Source organism: Mesocricetus auratus, unplaced genomic scaffold (genome assembly GCF_017639785.1).
Source record: "Mesocricetus auratus isolate SY011 unplaced genomic scaffold, BCM_Maur_2.0 Super-Scaffold_100010, whole genome shotgun sequence".
Lineage (NCBI taxonomy): Eukaryota > Metazoa > Chordata > Mammalia > Rodentia > Cricetidae > Mesocricetus > Mesocricetus auratus.
In genome coordinates this window covers 6,880,382-6,897,509 of record NW_024429194.1, presented here as the reverse complement: position 1 = coordinate 6,897,509, position 17,128 = coordinate 6,880,382, and the positions used below count along the sequence as shown (strand labels likewise).

Here is a 17,128-nt window from a genome sequence, read left to right as displayed (position 1 = left end):
CTAGACCCAATGGTTAGGCTATCAGGGAGACAGCTACAAGAAAATAGCTGTGAAGAAACCAGAAATAGGAGGATGTGGCCAAGCCTCCAACAAAGACCACCACTCTATGGTAAAACAAGAGGAGGGCTGGCTCTAACTTGATTTTTTTTTTCTGAGACAGGGTTTCACCATGTAGCCCAGGCTGTCCTGGATCTTGCTCTGTAGACCAGGCTGTCCTCGAACTCACAGAGATCTGCCTGCCTCTGCCTCCCGAGTGCTGGGATTAAAGGTGTGCGCCACCACCGCCCGGCCTAACTCGGTTCTTAAGCATCCATCACACTGGTTCTCAGCCTTCCTCACCACAAACCGGTGTCTCACATTGCAACCTGGACCAAACCTGAGTAAGCTGTACTGTCCTCCAGTCTACAGCAAGCGGTCTCTCCGTGTTTATTTGTGCCTAAGATCCCAGGTCCTGATGTGGAGCAGAGTTAAGAGCATGGGGTTGTATTCTCTGCTGGGAACCTGACCATCCATGAACTCCAGAGCCCCGTGACTGGCACGAGACAGGTGTACCTCCACAAACAGATGTATGAAGCTTGCCCACATGTGGAAAACAGTTTAAGCTAATTAAAAACAAAACGATAACAGAAAGACAATAGCCTGGTGACAGAGCTGACGCCAAAGAAAACAACAGAATTTAAATAAGTACCCCTGAGTCTCTGGCCAAGCAGCATCCAGTCCACCTTTCAAAATCACCCCAGAAAACTTCCTTGGGCCTAAGTCCTATACACACTCTGGCTATTAGTTGTTGTGGAATATCTAACTATGTAAAGAACTGCTACATTTGTTTATGCTGCAGAATATTACTTTGACTGTGTAAAGGTGTGTTACTTTTGCTTATGCTGCATTTGTTTAACCATGTAAGGATGCGTGTTTAATTATGTAAAGATGAGTTGCATCTGTTTCACCCTTGCCTGCCTAAGGCACCTGATTGGTCTAATAAAGAGCTGCATGGCCAATAACTAGGCAGGAGAAAGGATAGGCGGGGCTGGCAGGGAGAGAGAATAAATAGGAGAGACATTTAGGCTGAGGCGGGGAATGAGGAGGAGGAGAGAACGAGGGAGAAAGAGAGGAACACAGCCAGGGCCAGAAGCCAGGATGCTGCCAGCCAGACACAAGAAGCAGCGAAAGCAGGATGTACAGAAGGAAAGAAAAGTAAAACAAAACAAAACAAAAAAGTCCCAAGGCTGCCGGGTGTTGGTGGTGCACGCCTTTAATCCCAGCACTCGGGTGGCAGAGGCAGGCGGATCTCTGTGAGTTCGAGGACAGCCTGGTCTACAGAGAGAATTCCAGGACAGGCTCCAAAACAAGAGAACCCTGTCTTGAAAAAACAAAACAAAACAAAAAAGTGCCAAGGCGAAGGTAGATAAAGAGAAACAGGTTAATTTAAGGTAAAAGAGCTAGCCAGAAATGAGCCTAATCTAGGCCCAGCATTCATAACTAGTAAGTCTCGGTGTGGCATGTGAATATATGTCTCTGTGAGTGGTTTGATAAAGCGGCTGACTGGCCAGTAGCTGGACAGGATAAGGTTAGCTGGGAGAGCCAAACTGAGAATGCTGGGAGGAAGATGGGCAGAGTCTGAGGCGTCTCAAGCAGATGCAGGGAGAAACAAGATGGGCACAGAGTACTGAGAAAAGGTGCCAAGCCATGTGGCAAAGCACCGGTAAGAAACATGGGTAAATTTAGATGTAACAGTTAGCTAGTGACAAGCCTGAGCTATTGGCCGATCATTTATAATTAATACTGAGTCTCTGCATTGGCTATTTGGGAACTGGCGGGTGGGAAAGAAAAGTCTGCCCACATCCCAATGTCATGATGTGGGAGCTGGTTGGTGGCCCAAAAGAAAAAAAAAACCTGCTATGTCACTCCTCCCTGAAGATTTACCCAGTTAAGGGGGCAGGGGAAGCATCTTTAGTTGTGCGGCCATTGGTAAGACTCCCATACTCTTGTAAACACTCGTAATGGAACTCACTGGGACACACAGCCACCCTGGGACACACAGCCATGACTGGCTGGTTGGGAAGGGGACAAAGGGGGGTGGGGTGGGGACGAGAGAGGGTAACAGACTGTGTATGAGTACGTGTATACATATGTGTATGAAAACCTCACAGTGAAATCTACTGTATGTAATTAATATATACGTAATTTTTTTTACCTTATTCTACTTCAATATGGTATGGCTAATTATTTGTTTTGAGACAGGGTCTCCCTATGTAAACACAATCTACTTTTTTTTTTTTCCTTTTTGCAAGGACTTCTCTTACTGGGTCTCCCTCACCCTCTCCATCCCTGGCCCGGCCTCTTACTCCTTAGTCTCCAAGCCCTTTGTTGTTTCCAGTGAGATGACTGGAGGCTTGGAGGTGCCCAGACAAAAGTTTCTCAAGTTTGAATCCAGACTTGACCAGTTACCACCAGCAGAAATCAGATTCGATGCATGGGAAAGATCCAGGTATCATTAGAGACCTGTAGGTGGACCGCACCTCACGGCATAGAGGAGGATGACCTTTAGAAGCTTAGAGGAGCTGCTGGCTGACAGCCAGTCAGGTAACACAAGGGACTGAGTTCTGATACGACAATGACCTTGGAAATGGAGTCCTCCCTAAGGTCTGCAGGCTGAAGGGAAAGCCTTTGTTTTAGACTCATGATCTCTGAGGCGAAGTCGTATTGAGCCAAACTGGGTATTCTTTTAAGTTGCTAGATTGCAGTCGATCATTTGTTCGTCACCGCTAATTTGAGAGGAAGCAATCTGATGCCACAGCAGCACTGGAAACACTGCCTGAAGTGCTTTTCTCTCGGGAAACTCTGATGAGTGCCCTGGGGACAGCGTCAGCTTTGGGCTGCCTCTGCGTTTCTCAGCTGTGATGCCCGGCTAACAATAGTGCTTTTGAGAAGCCTTGCAAAGGTGATTCAGCTGCCAGCTGCAAGGTCCCTAACTAGCTCAGCCTCTACCTAGGACAGTCTCCCTCAGACATTTGGAGAGATGGCTCAAGGGTTAAGAGCACTGTCTGCTCTTCCAAGCGTCCTGAATTCAATTCCCAGCAACCACATGGTGGCTCACAACCATCTGTAATAAGATCTGGTGTCCTTTCCTGGCCTGCAGTCAAAAATGCAGGCAGAACACTGTATAAATAATACATAAATTAATTTAAAAAATGTGTGTCCACACCCTTCAAAACTTCAGCCTGCTGGCCATTGTCCGGTGTTTGCAAGTGTGGAGGCTTGCGCAGGCTCTGCAGCTTGAGAATGAGAGGGTGGGTGGCTGGGGGCCTGTGCAAGGACGCGGGGACACACCAGGACTCACTAGGCATGTCCTCTTGCCCTGGTAGTCACGTGAGCGGAGAGGACCTCAGAAGCACAAAGTATAGGAAAGGGGCCCTAAGGTTCTCACTGTTTGACCCAGTTTGTGCAGGGCAGGCTAAATGACCGTCATAGTGTAGTTAATACAATTATTGCGGGTCTCTAAATTATTACTCCAGGGGCGATGGTATCCCAGGGGTGGGGCTTAAGCTTTCTAGAGGAAGTTTTCTAACAGTCAAAGCTGTGTGCACTTTACAAAAGCATGTCCATTTGTGGTATTAGGTCTGCAAGTTTCCAGCCTCTTGAAGCCATGTGGTGTGTGTGTGTGTGTGTGTTTATCTGTGTGTGTGAGCATGTATGTGGGGAGTGGGGGTAGTGGGGGAGGTTTGCTGCTGATAATGTGGATGATTAACTTTCATGTTGCCCAAACCAATGACCAATGGGCCACAACTCTGGGCCTCTGCTCATCTGACTAGTCACATGGACTGCGGGCAGGCCACCACACCCACCGGGGATCGGAACACCAGTGCTCACGCTCACCGGTAACGGGCTTAACTCACCCACCTATCTCCCCATCCCTCCAAGGCACGTCTAATAAAATAATGCTTACATCACACCCGGATACAAAGCAAGCCGGGCACGGGCACCCACACCTGCCACAGGCGACAGCACGTCTTTGTGACGAGCCGCAGGCGACAGCCCTTACCGCTCTTCACCCCTTCTACACCTCGTCAGCCTCCTCGCTGCTTTACTGTCCTTGTTGCTGTGAGGACGGGGTGTACTGTCTGAGGCTGCCCTGAGTGACAGGACTGCAGACATGCTCTCTATCACCTCCTTCAAAAACTTCCGGCTTTGAGCTGTTACATTTCGGAGGTCCCAATCTAGGCCAGCGAAATGTGGACCCTGACAGTCTCCATCTGGGGCCCCCGAGATGGTCTGCCAGGGAAAGCAGGGTTCAAACTGTCCCCAGGTCTAACACAAAGGAAGACACGTCCAACTGTGTTCTTAAAGCTCCTTCCACCAAGCTCTCAGTTTAAAACAAAAGCCAACTACAGGGTTAGACAGCTCCTCCAGCAGCCAAGAGACGCTCTCCCAGAGGACTCAATTTCCCGCGCACACGGCAGGCATTTCATGCCATCTGTAACTTCAGTTCCAAGTAGCTAGTGCGCTCTTCTGACAGACACACATGCAGGCACACACCTGCACATCTCAGTCCCCAACCTCCCCTTCTTACACGTTTTACCTAACAAAACAGAGAAGAGCATAAGATACTTTTGTTGTATACGCCGGAGAAACGCCCCTGGATGAGTGTCAGGAGAACTGTTGTCACATCTTGGCTCTTCGGCAGACACACGCTCCAGCACATGCATATAATCATAAAACTAAATATTCAAGATACCTTTATGTGATTAAGCAAACCAAAACTCAATAGCCTCGACTGTATGGTTTTCAAGTGAGATCTTTGTAGATGGCATGTTACATGCCAGGGTGGTTGGACATGCCTGTGGGCACCTGTCCCTTTAAGAAACCGTGTCAGCAGTGAACACTGCTGCAGGAAATCCTTGAAGGTGAAAGTCAGACTGTGGAAGATGTGTCCCTGGACAGAGATTCCAACACTTAGGATGTTTCAGACACAAATGAGAAAACTTCTGCCGAGGACTCTGCAGACAAGTACGCGTGTGGCCATGCAACGCTTCACTCGGAGAGTTGAAGTTTTCAGGGGCAGTCCCAAGTCACTGTGATAGCCGGTCACTGCCATCTAAGTACCCGACCTAGCACCCTTCTGAGTACTTAGAGGCCAACCTACTGCAGAGGCTTCCCTACTTAACTTCAACCCACCTACCTGTCGTCCTCAACGTTTGGTGGATGCATTGTCTCATGACTGTGAGTATGCATTCTGCGACTATGAAGAGCTGACCTTAACCGTTTCTCCAGCGAAACAAGGCATTTGGGCTCTTGAATCTACAGGCCAGAGTCAGTCGTATTTGGAGACCTCTCTACTCTGGAGTGAAAGCTGTTTACGTTGACAATACCAAGTGTGGATTTCTGTGTAGGCCTCAAAGTGCCGGGGCACACCTGTGGAAGCCAGAGGACTAAGGGGAGTCTAGTCTCTCTTTCCACGTTGTGCGTTCCAGGAACTGAGCTCAGGTCGCCAGGCTTGGTGGCAGGCACCCTTACCCGAACCCCATGTCACTGGCCTCAAGCGTGAACTTTTGATGTTATAGAGTGTAATGTGTCAACATCGGAACTTCTATCTACATCATCGAACTGGTAGTCTTCAGATGATCAGGAAGTGACTGTTAGAAAGTCACACAATGGTAAAAGGGCAAACACCACCTCCCCACTCCCGGCAGCCCCCCCAAAAGCCCTAGGAAGGCAGTCCTCCAGGCCTGGGGTGCTTGAATGACCATCAGCTTTTGGTCCCAGCATGGTTGCCAGCTGTCTTCACTGATGCCCCCACCTCTCCAAGAAATCGCCAGCACAAGAGCACGCGCTGTGCCAGGTGACACACACGCTACATACGTGGGGGGTGTACAGCACGGAAGGCCAACTAAAGCTCCGCCTGTAATGACAGTGTGGCCACTGAAAGACAGCACTAACATGGAGGAGGAGGAGGAGGAGGAGGAGGAGGAGGAGGAGGAGGAGGAGGAGGAGGAGGAGGAGGAACAAGGCTACTAGTCCCTAAGGAAACAGGGAAGTCATACACTGGATAAAAACATCCACAGAGTCCGTATCTGACAAAGGACTGTTATGCATAGCACAGGAAAGACCACCAACATACCAAGAGACAGCTTAGAAGGAAGTGAGAAAAGTGCTTCAGGACGTAAACAAAATGAGATCAGACGTGGCAGAGCACACCTTTAATCCCAGCACTTAGGAGGCAGGGGCGGGTGGGTCTCTGTGACTCTGAGGTCAAACCTGGTCTACATAATGAGTTCCAGGACAGCTACACAAGAGACCCTGTCTCAAAACAAAACAACAACATCAAAGAAAGCCAAACTGACTTGTACAGATAGCTGCTGGAAGCATACAAGTTAAAAGGACAAGCAATCACTACACAAGGCTTTCTCCATCCACGGAACTGGCTAAAACTGACTGACGATGTCTTTAGTCCCATTCCTCACCTCTGTAGTGCTGGAAGCAAGCCCAGGGTATCACGGATGCTGACCCCAGTGTCACCAAGCTCCAGACAGGCTTCCAAGCAGCTCATCTGCCATGCACGGCTGTAGTGGTACAGACGGTGCACTATGTTGGAGGGCTGTCACTGTCTACCACGGACAGACACTAACCTAAGCTGTGACAGTAAATACCTAAGGGAAATAAAAAAGCAGACCCACAGTTAAGGTTTCCATGTCTGTATGTTTATTCACAATATCCCAACTGTAAACAATCCAAACACTAAGAACAAAGAGAACACATTTGTACAATCACACTATTTGTTAAAAATTACTTGTTACTGATATACGAAACACATATGAATTCCAAAATCTGCTTAAGAAGGAGGGCAGACACAAGGTATATGTCACATGAGCTCACTTCCACAAAGTTTGGGACTAGGTAGGACTAACACAGAGTGAAGGCTAACAGCCCACTGCCTGCCTCTGGGGGACACAGCATGGACTGAGAGGATGGGGGCTTTCTGGGGTGATGAAGACTTTCTGTGTTCATTTGGGTACTTGTAACAAGGAGCTATCAGACTGCTTACTTAGGTCTGGGTTGTTTAAAAAATTAGATCTAACTCATACGCATTAAAAAAAACTACTGACAAATGTAAAGCTGAATGTGGGTGACAAATAGTGACTATCAATCTGTGAACCTATCCTAGGTGTGTAACATCACTCTAAAAATCCAGGGAGAAGTTAGCTACATAAAGGCTTTTTGTCTGGTACTAGTTGAAGATGTGGATAGAGTAACCACTTTTTAAAAAATGTATTTTTTAAAAAACACGACCAATGTGCTTTCTTAGGTTTGCATGTACTAACACTGGCCCCAGTGTGAGCAGACTTTGCTCTGGCAGAGGTATGCACCAGGATCGAACCTGTATTACTGTGGATACTGTGTACTTTTACTCACGGGAGAAACTGGCTGACCTTCCAGATGTAGTGGCTACTTTTGTGCCAATACTTGAAATTCTGTAGTTAGAGCAGTTTGAGTTAATGGGATTGTTTACTTTATGTTGCCCAGTTTCTCTGATGAACCCTAGTTTTCATAAGCAGCTTCTAGGACTATTTCTGTGGGGTCTTAAACTCCCTCTTAAGCACACACAAGACTTCAAAGAAGCCACCAAGATAATGGGTTACAAGAAACTTTAGCTGGGCATGGTGGTGCACACCTTCAATCCTGGCACTTGGGAGGCAGAGGGAAAGTGGATCTCTGTGTTTGAGGTTAGCATGGTCTACATAGCAAGTACCAGGTCGCCAAGGCTACATATTGAGACCCTATCTCAAAAACAAAACAAAAACAAACAAAATGGAATTTTAACCATTAAACCTCACATACATCTCCTAAGATTATTATTTTTTGCCTTCCTCCTTTAAGTGTCTGGAACATTTACTGACTTTATTGTTTTGAGACGGTCTCATAACAGTTCAATCAATGAGGCTTTGACTCAGTCTCCCAAATGCTGGCATGAATTGTCTGCCTGGTGAAAAAACAGTTTGTGTTTCTCTTTAGTGGTGAAATGTTTCCCTTAACTAGTCAATAGCCTTTGTGTAAAGTCTTGGGAGTCGCACGTAAGACCAGTAGAGGTAGAGTTTACGACGTTGCTAACCTTCTGAAAAAGGAAACGGTTTCACTGGGTTTCTTGGACCACTAGATGCCATGTGTCACTCAAATGAGGTGCATGGGCTTTGGGGGTTGTGCAGCGTGCCTCCTACTTACAATGCATTTGTGAGACCTCTCCTTACTCAGTTGATTGGAATGGGATTGTTTTCACAAGATGAGTATTTCTGCAATCTTGCTGGAGGCCCAAGTAAACACTGTTTCACTTAATTATACAGGAGTGGAACATTATGTAAAAAACACTTAGCACACATTTCACTCTTATTTTTTCTATAAAAATATAACTCTTTATTAAATAACATGCACAAATATTAACTAGTCATTTATTAAACAGATATGATTTAGAACAAGACAAAGAAATACAAATCCTTAGGTACAATTTAATATCTTGTTCATGATGTTCAATAGTTTAAAAAGAATCACTGATTAAATTCAGCATCCTTATTTTTCTTTGAGAACCCAAATCGTTTTAGGCATAGAACCATTCTGAGATTTTCCCTCTAGTATTTCAGACCTTCAGAAAGTCTGACATCAAGAGTGCTAACGATGTACTAACGCACACTTCCTATGAAGCTCAGTGACTCGGCTGCAGAGGAAGTGTGTGGTAGCAGAATTGTGGCAGAGGCTCCCGCTGTTTGAGCTACCCTGAAAGAATGAGCACTGGGGCTAGGACTAGAAAGCTGGGCTGACTGAGGGCTGTACCTGCTGTCCCCTGCTTCCATGAAGCGCTCCCCCCCCACTTCCCAAACCTCCCCCTGGCTGAACAGTCACAACAAAACGCTTCACAGATTACTTTTCTCCTGCTCTTGAACGTTTAATCATCCTGTTCCATTTTTGTAATTTGTCACATGAGCTCATCAAATTTCCTTTCTAGGATAAAGAATAAACAAACTTTGCGTTAAGTTGTTTTTGTAGTAAAAAGTATTGCTTTTATAAATTAGCTTCCAATGTTCCCAGCCTTAATAAACATAACTTCAACAAAAACCAGTGCTTCAAAGTCTACCCTGCCTTTCTGGCCCCATTTAATTAAATGAAAAGGCCAAAGTCTTTCCCCTAAATTTCTAAGGACACGACATCCACCTCCATTAACTCCTTGCACTGGATATTTCTCACGTGCTGCTGCCGTATTGCGCATGCCAGTACAGTAAGAGTGAATATATAAACTGATGTAACAATTCAAAAATCTCTAAGCTTAATATGTACCTTTGCACTGAAAAACCAAATATTTTCTTTTGCTAGTTGGGATTTCCAACTTGTGAGCTGAATTTCAACCATGTAATTCACATTTTTTATCTTTCCTTATCCAAATAGGAAATATCTAGTATTAGTGTTGTGGCAGGGTTCATAAATGTTTAATCTATATAGATTAATCTAATTTCCCTTTCTGAATGTTTCACAGGTTGAGCAGCACGTTTTGTCTGCATCTCATCCAATCTACATCGTGTCATAGGAGAAATTGTTTTACGTATATTGCTCCTTATTTTACTATAAAAAGCATACCAAATCTTATTTCAATTATGGTATTTTACAAATTACACATTTTGCATCTCGATACAAGGAAAAATACAACATATTAATAAAATCTTCATGAACATTTCAGGGACTGGAATATTCCTAAGACTTTTACTTTCTGACTACCAAGTATCTTATTTTGATTTGAGCATTCAATTTTTATTTTAAAAGTGCAAAGGCTATTAAGCTTAAAAGATTAAATTTAAGCAATGTAAGAAAGTTTACAATGATTTAACATAACCAATAAAATTTATTAAACATATTTACACATATTCACAGATCCTTTCATAGCTGAGTATTAAAATAGACATTTACAATTTCACAATTTCCATCCAAAGGCATTGTTTGCTGTTCTGAGGGAAGCAGGCGTCTCCAGGGAGATAAAGAGAGCGAGTGCTTCTCTGATGATTGATTCTGTCAGTGTGTCCCACAGAGATTAAAAAATGCCCGGTTCTCTTGCAGGAAACTGGGATGAGAAGTCTCACTGTCTCAGGCGTCAGTTACAGAAAGTTAAATTATAGAAAGCATGCGACACAACCAAGCCACCAATCTGACAGTTATGGGATGGACGCAAGCTAACCCAAACACATGCATGCCCACTAAAGCTCCACGACCTGAACACCTGCTAGTACACTCCAAAACTACAACTTTGGTCCACAGAACAAACAGTTTTACAGTCATCTCTGTACACGGTTGAGGGCAGTTCCCTTGTATACATTGACCATTAATTACAAGATGTACAATATATATAAAATAAGTTATTAAAAAGGAAGACAATATTAAAACTTTCAAAAAAGAAAACTGTACAATTAATTTACAGATAAGATAAACTGAAGAATTTTGTGCCAAGGTTTTCTTCCACATTAGAAACTATTTGGTAGGAATTGAATCTTTGAGTTTACTCATGTACTTTTAATAAAACCCGCAAGAGATCTGAGTATTTGTGGTTGGTTATCTTGTTAGAGTGCTAACAACTTCCAGCGCTGTTAACAGATTTTTCTTAACTTTTTAAAGTTCTACTCAGTTTGCCAACGAGTTCTAATGTAATAGTTACCTTTGATCAATATAAATAATAGTTTTCTGCTAGAAACTGTACTTGGACCTAAGATCCAAAATATTTTTCTTTATTTTTATAAAATGACAGTGTTCACTACACAACCAACTTTAGCTAACTTCACTAACAACTGTAAAGGCGTATTATCAGTTTTTTTCTTAAAAGGCAGTATTCCACAGTTTAACGCTTGTATCGTTAGTGTAAGACGATACCAACACAAATACCAATGCTATATAGGAGTGAGTTCAAAGTCGTCATTAACATCAACAAGGGGAACATAGAATTCCTGGATCTCATAAATACTGATGGACTTGTAGGTGGCAGGGTCGAGCTCCTGGAGTTTGAGCTGCCATTCGAGTCTCTGGACGGCGTTTAAAGCTGCAGCTTCGTGTTGCTGCCGCATTAAAAGACAGGTCTATTTAAAAACAGAGAAGAGTCATTAATCTGTTGTGTTTCATGTTTCAAATTAACCTCATCCACAGTGCTGTTGGGACCAACAGACACACGAGGGTAAGAGGCACAAAGCCACCTCTGTCCCGTCACACCAAGGGCCCTACTCCTGGCTCTGCCATTTCACAGTCGTCTTTGTAATCGGGCTTGCTAATACTCTTTAAAACATAAGATTTCAAATTACTGAAACAATTGTAAAATCTAGACACAAAATGCTTGAAAATTTCAAGTCAATGGGGGCGGGGGGCGCTCAGGGTATTGCAATGTAGTCCAGGCTGGTTTCAAATTTGTAGAAACCTTCCTACCTCAGTATCCCAAATGGTTAGGATAAGGGTAAGTGTGTATCACTATGCAAAATGTACTTGTTTTATCATTCTATTCTTCTTATGTTAGCGCTATAACCAGACAGGTATATTGGATAATGAGTACAAAGATACACAAAACTGTTTCTGTGGCACTTCGATATTTTTATATCACAGTAGCTCTTCTTAAGGTAATTTTACTCATTCATTTAATTTTTATGCATGTTGGCATTTGGCTTGCATGCATGTCTGTGTGAGGGAATCAGATCCACTGGAACTAGAGTTACAGACAGTTGTGAGCTGCCACATAGGTGCTGGGAATTGAACCCGTGTCCTCTGGAAGAGCAAAACCACTGAGATATCTCTCCAGCCCAGTAGTTCTTTTCTTTTTAAAGATTTATTGTGTACACAGTGTTCTTCTGCACACCAGAAGAGGGCACCAGATCTCATTATAGGTGGTTGTGATTGCTGGGAATTGAACTTAGGATGTCTGAGTCGTCTTTCCAGCCCAGTAGTTCTTTTCTTCAAGATTTATTTTTAATTCTGTACGGTGTCTCTGTGTGGGTACCTGCAGATGAGTAAAGGTGCCTGTGGAGGCCAGAGGCATCTGTGTATGTGTACCACATATGTGCCTAGTGCCTGTGGAGGCCAGAAGCCCAAAGAAGGCATTGGATCCCCTGGAGTTACAGGTCTTGTGAGCTACCGGTGTGTGTATGCGAGTGTGTGTACGTGAGCATGCGCATGTGTTATGCATGGTGGTGTGTGTGTGTGTGTGTGCGTGTGTGTGTGTGAACTAGACCCTGAGTCCCCTGTAAGAGCAGTTCAATGCTCCTAACTGCTGAGCCACTGCTGCAGTCCCGAGGGAAGCATCCACCTAGCCTGACCTAAAGGGAGGCAGGCAGGCAGGCAGGCAGCTCAGCTGGTAGAGCACTGGCTTGGCGAACACTTGAGAGGTCAGTCTCTAGCACCAATCCATCCAGCATGGTGGTGCACGCCTATAATCCAGACTCAAGAGGAGGCAGAAGAAGCTGAACTCCCAAGATGAAAGCTGGTCTGGGAGACACGAGAACAAATAACAACGGCCATGTAAACATACCCACCTTCAGTTTGTCAAATTTATCATCCACATCTTGTAACCAGGACATGAACTGTCTTGCATTAAATCGATCTCTCACAGAAGTTTTACTGTCATCAGACTAAAAAAGAACATTACATGTAGTAAAACTCTTTCTAAGAAAACCTATAATATCCCATTTATTGTGTATGCTCCGATTTTATCGATAGGAATGTATTTCTAAAGAGAAAATGTAATGACGCCATTATTCCCATATCTACTAGTGTGCTCCTAGAATTCTGAAGACACGGTATTTAGCTATGAAGCAGAGGCCTCCTGCTTTCTCAGAAAGGCATGGTGTGGGGAGGGCTGAGCCTACCGCATCTTAAAGTTTATCAGACAGATGGACAAGAGGTGACCCTGAGGAGACACCTGCCATTAGAGCACTACTTCTTCCAGAACCAATCATTCAAGGTTCTAAACTCAGACCTGAGAGCTGGCTCGGCAGGCAAAGGCAACTGCTGCACAGCCTGATGACGAGGGCCTGATTCCCAGGATGACTCAGGACGACTCACTGAGGAGAAAATGAGAACTCCACGTTTACACACACACACACACACACACACACACACACACACACACACACACACGTCCTCTGACCTCCACACACACATGCTCAAATACGCATCAGGTGCACAAAAAATTGAAGTAAAAAATTCTCAGTATCAGTTTTGGAATTAAGATACATTTCAATTTCAACTCTGTACCTTTATGTGTGACTATGAACTAATTATACATTTTCAGCTTTCTATGGTATATATTGAAAAGTACCTCTCAAATATGTATGTATGTACTCATATATAAAGATTTACTATGTATCTAGTGTTCTGTCTGAATGTTTGCCTGTCAGAAGAGAGCATCAGATCTCATTATGGATGGTTATGAGACATCATATGGCTGCTGGGAATTGAACTCGGGACCTCTTGAAGACCTCTTAATCTTTGAGCCATCTCTCCAGCCCTTCTCAAGTGTATTTTAAGAATTAAAAGAGGTTCAAGGCTCTTATCACAATGTTTGTGCACACACAAAGTATTCAATGTAGCTGCCATTCTACAAACATAGTCAAGATAACATCTGGACATTGGACAAGTTCATACTCACCAACTCACATTCTTCCTTTTTTTTTTCAAGATTTATTTACTATGTATACAGCATTCTGTCTGCATGCATGCCCATATGCCAGAAGAGGGCGCCAGATCTCATTACAGATGGTTGAGAGCCACCATGTGGTTGCTGGGAATTGAACTCAGGACCTCTGGAAGAGCAGTCAGTGCTCTTAACCTCTGAGCCATCTCTCCAGCCCCTCTGAGCCATCTCTCCAGCCCCCTACTCATATTCCTATCAACTTCATTTTCTCCATGGTCTCAGGGACAGTTTGGCCACTTTCAATTTTATTGCTTAATATTCCAAGTTTATTGAGAAAAGGATAAGCTAGGAGAAGCTTTGGCAAGGTAGAACAAGGACAGGCATGATTTACCCTTTCCTTGGTTCTCCAGAGGCCATCTGATGGGAAATCAGTCTGCTATGATGACTTACCTAAAGCCATCAGTTCTTAAAACTGAAAACTGCTATGGATGAGTAACCATGTCTAGAGAATAAGTGAGTCCTGGAATTTCACCAAGCTTAAAATTTTAATTTAAAATCTGGTGGTCTGGTTCACTAGGAAAACTTAGGGCAAGGTATAATAAAATTACTTAAATTCCCAAAGCCCTGTCTGTCAACAGCGCATCTCTGTTTAGGAGAGATTAAAGACAGGTGGGCAGCTATCTAAGCAAAGGGTTTAGGAGAGTCAGGAGCAGCATTGAAATATGAAAACACCCACCTTCTACAAGATGTCTGTGTCTTCTAGTCTAAATTTAACTATTAGAGATACTGGCTCAGTTTTGTTGCATCTCTAATTCTGAGATCATTTTCAGTTTACTGAAGAATTCACTTATTTTTTTTTTAATTCTTGGGTAAGCAAAGTTGCTTGCTGCCGAGCTTAGTAACCCCAGTCCAGGCCACAGGACTCCCCATGTGGTAGGAAAGGATCAATTCCTGTAAGTTGGCTCTGACCTTCACACACATACTGTGGCATGCAGGTGTGCACACACATGGGAAATAAATAACTGTACTAATAAAAATATACAAAAATTGCTTGTGTTTTGAGACTAGCTAGTGTTATGTAGTCTAGCCTAGCTTCAAATGTGACACTCTTGCCCAAGGGGCTGCCTAGAGGCTCGGCACTCCTCAGCATGCCAGAGTGTGCGTGGAGGTCAGCAGACAACTTGCAGGGCTTGTGTGGCTCACACTCCGTGAGACAAAGTCTCTGTGAGCTGATGTATGTGCTCTCATCTTGCTAGACAACCGGGAGTCTAGACATGTGCTACCATCTGCTATTACATGGGTTCCAGGATTTGAACTCAGGACCTCATACTTGCATGGTAAGCATTTTACTCACCAAGTCATCTTCTTAGCCCTTAGTTTTTGTTAAGGAGATGGAGTTCTGTGATGAGGCCTGTGCTGTCATGCCCTGATGGCTACCTGGTGTTCTAACAACTGACAATACAGAGGACCAGCTGCTCCAAGGATACTTTTAAGACTAGCATTTCTTCTTTGACTTTAATTCAACTGTCTTCCTCCAAGGCAGACCTTTGTAAGGATAGGCATGCTACAATTCTTGAAAGCACTCTGTGTCAGCTGGCACTTTACCTGGGAGTCCAAGGGCACATTGTACACTTCTGCGTCCAGTAAGACGGTGCAAGCACTGAACGGCAGCGTTTGATTTGCCAGTGTTCTTGCAGCTCTGTAATGAACTCGCAGAACTTCTTGTTCATTGGATACAATAAGTTTTTCCTAGATGAACAGAGTAATTAAAAAATATTCACAAAGTTATTTGTGAAATTAGATAAAGTCACTTAACGTCACTTAAGCGACACTAAATAATCTTAACCATATATGGAGTACCATTTTCTTCACAGGAGGCTTGAGAAATTAAAAAATTCCTAAGTATTCTAGAAAAATCTTCTCTCTCCAAAACTGGCAGTTTCTTTCTTAAATTCGTTTTTAAAGTGTATGGATGTGGCTGGAGAGATGTGTCAGTGGTCAAGAGTACCTGGGGTTAGCACCCAGTACCTACATGGAGGCTCACAACTCTAACTGCAGTTCCAAGGGACTGAACACTTTTCTAACTTCCCCAGTCATCAGGCACAGATGTGATACACAGACATACATGCCAGCAAAACCCTCATGCATATAAAATAATAAATAAACCCACTTTCCATTCCCCCAGTCTGTTTATCAAACCAGAAAGAAATATCATTATCAGCAGTCACTCGCTTTGTTGTCTCCTGGCTATCAGTAATCTACTTTTTGTCCCTATGAGTTTACTTGTTTTGAAAGAAAGTGCAATTATTTGCAAATAAAGTCATACACTGCGCCGGGCAGTGGTGGTGCACGCCTTTAATCCCAGCACTCGGGAGGCAGAGGCAGAGGCAGGCGGATCTCTGTGAGTTCGAGGCCGGGCTGGACCGACAGCCTCCAAAACAATACAGAGAAACCCTGCTCGTAAAAAACAAAAAACAAAAAAAATCATACACTGCGACCACTTTTCCTTACTCAGTGTCTAGTATTTTCAAGGTCCACCCACACCACAGTGTGTAGTAGGCGTCTACTTCTTTGCTATAGCCAAACCATGCTCTTCTACACCCATTTATTTCATGTCTGCCTTCATTAGCTGACCATTTGGATTTGAAGGGGGGCAGACTAAGCCACTTCAACACATGCTAATTTGGCAACATGATTATTTTGAGCTGAAATCATTTTAAAGACAACTAGAGCAAGGGCACTCCGAGGAAATGAAATTCCCAAGTAACAGATGCCCCCTACACAGCAGGAGGAAGGGGACAAGTCTTTTTTGGGGGATGGGTGGGGTGGTTCAAGACAGGGTCTCTGTATAACAAAGCCCTGGCTGACCTGGAACTCTGCCTGCCTCCTGAGGCTGGGATTAAAGGTGTGCTCCCTCACTACCTGACCCCTGTGGCTGACTAGTGCTGGCTTTGCACTCTGCTCTCAGGCGAGCTTAGTTTGTCGCAAACAAGGCAACAGTGCACTTCCCTTTGCCTTCGCAGCTCTCTTTACCTAACCTGACATACACGCATTAGGGTTCAGCATTTCTTTGGGTCTTCATTTCCTCATCATAATTTATATGCTTTCTGTTGTGATGCCTTATGTCCCTTTGACTCTCAGGTCCAGACAGAAATGGTGTAACAGGTCTGAGATAATATTTTGCCTTCCCCAAAGTTATTATTCTTTGGGGTTACTATGAAAAGCTGTTATGAACATTTATGCTTAAGCTTCTGTTTATTTTTTGAGACAAACTAGGAGTGAAATTGCTGGGTCACAAGTCTGTTAACTGTTGAAGAACAGCCAAACTGTTGCTATAGCAGCTGATAACAATTTTATATCCTGAACAATAATGCATGATGGTTCCATTTTCCTTATGTATCTCTTGGTGTATTCTATTATTCCATTTATTATGGTCATTCCTTTGTGTATGTATCCCAGATGTATTTCCTTGGGACGTCTGCTCTCTGTCTT

General features: G+C 44.0%; 1 protein-coding gene across 5 annotated transcripts in view; it reads right to left on the bottom strand.

Annotated features, from left to right (window-relative positions):
• Positions 1-6,676: 6,676 nt before the first annotated feature.
• Ankrd12 (ankyrin repeat domain 12) overlaps positions 6,677-17,128 on the bottom strand; it is a 91,129-nt gene continuing 80,677 nt past the window's right edge. For all 5 annotated transcript variants that reach the window (XM_040752915.1, XM_040752914.1, XM_040752918.1 and 2 more), the window contains 3 exons: positions 15,242-15,385; positions 12,537-12,632; positions 6,677-11,099 (listed from right to left, as the gene is read on the bottom strand). In XM_040752915.1, the coding sequence (XP_040608849.1) occupies positions 10,914-11,099; positions 12,537-12,632; positions 15,242-15,385 (426 nt within the window). In that variant the 3' untranslated portion in view covers positions 6,677-10,913. The remainder of the gene's footprint in view (positions 11,100-12,536; positions 12,633-15,241; positions 15,386-17,128) is intronic.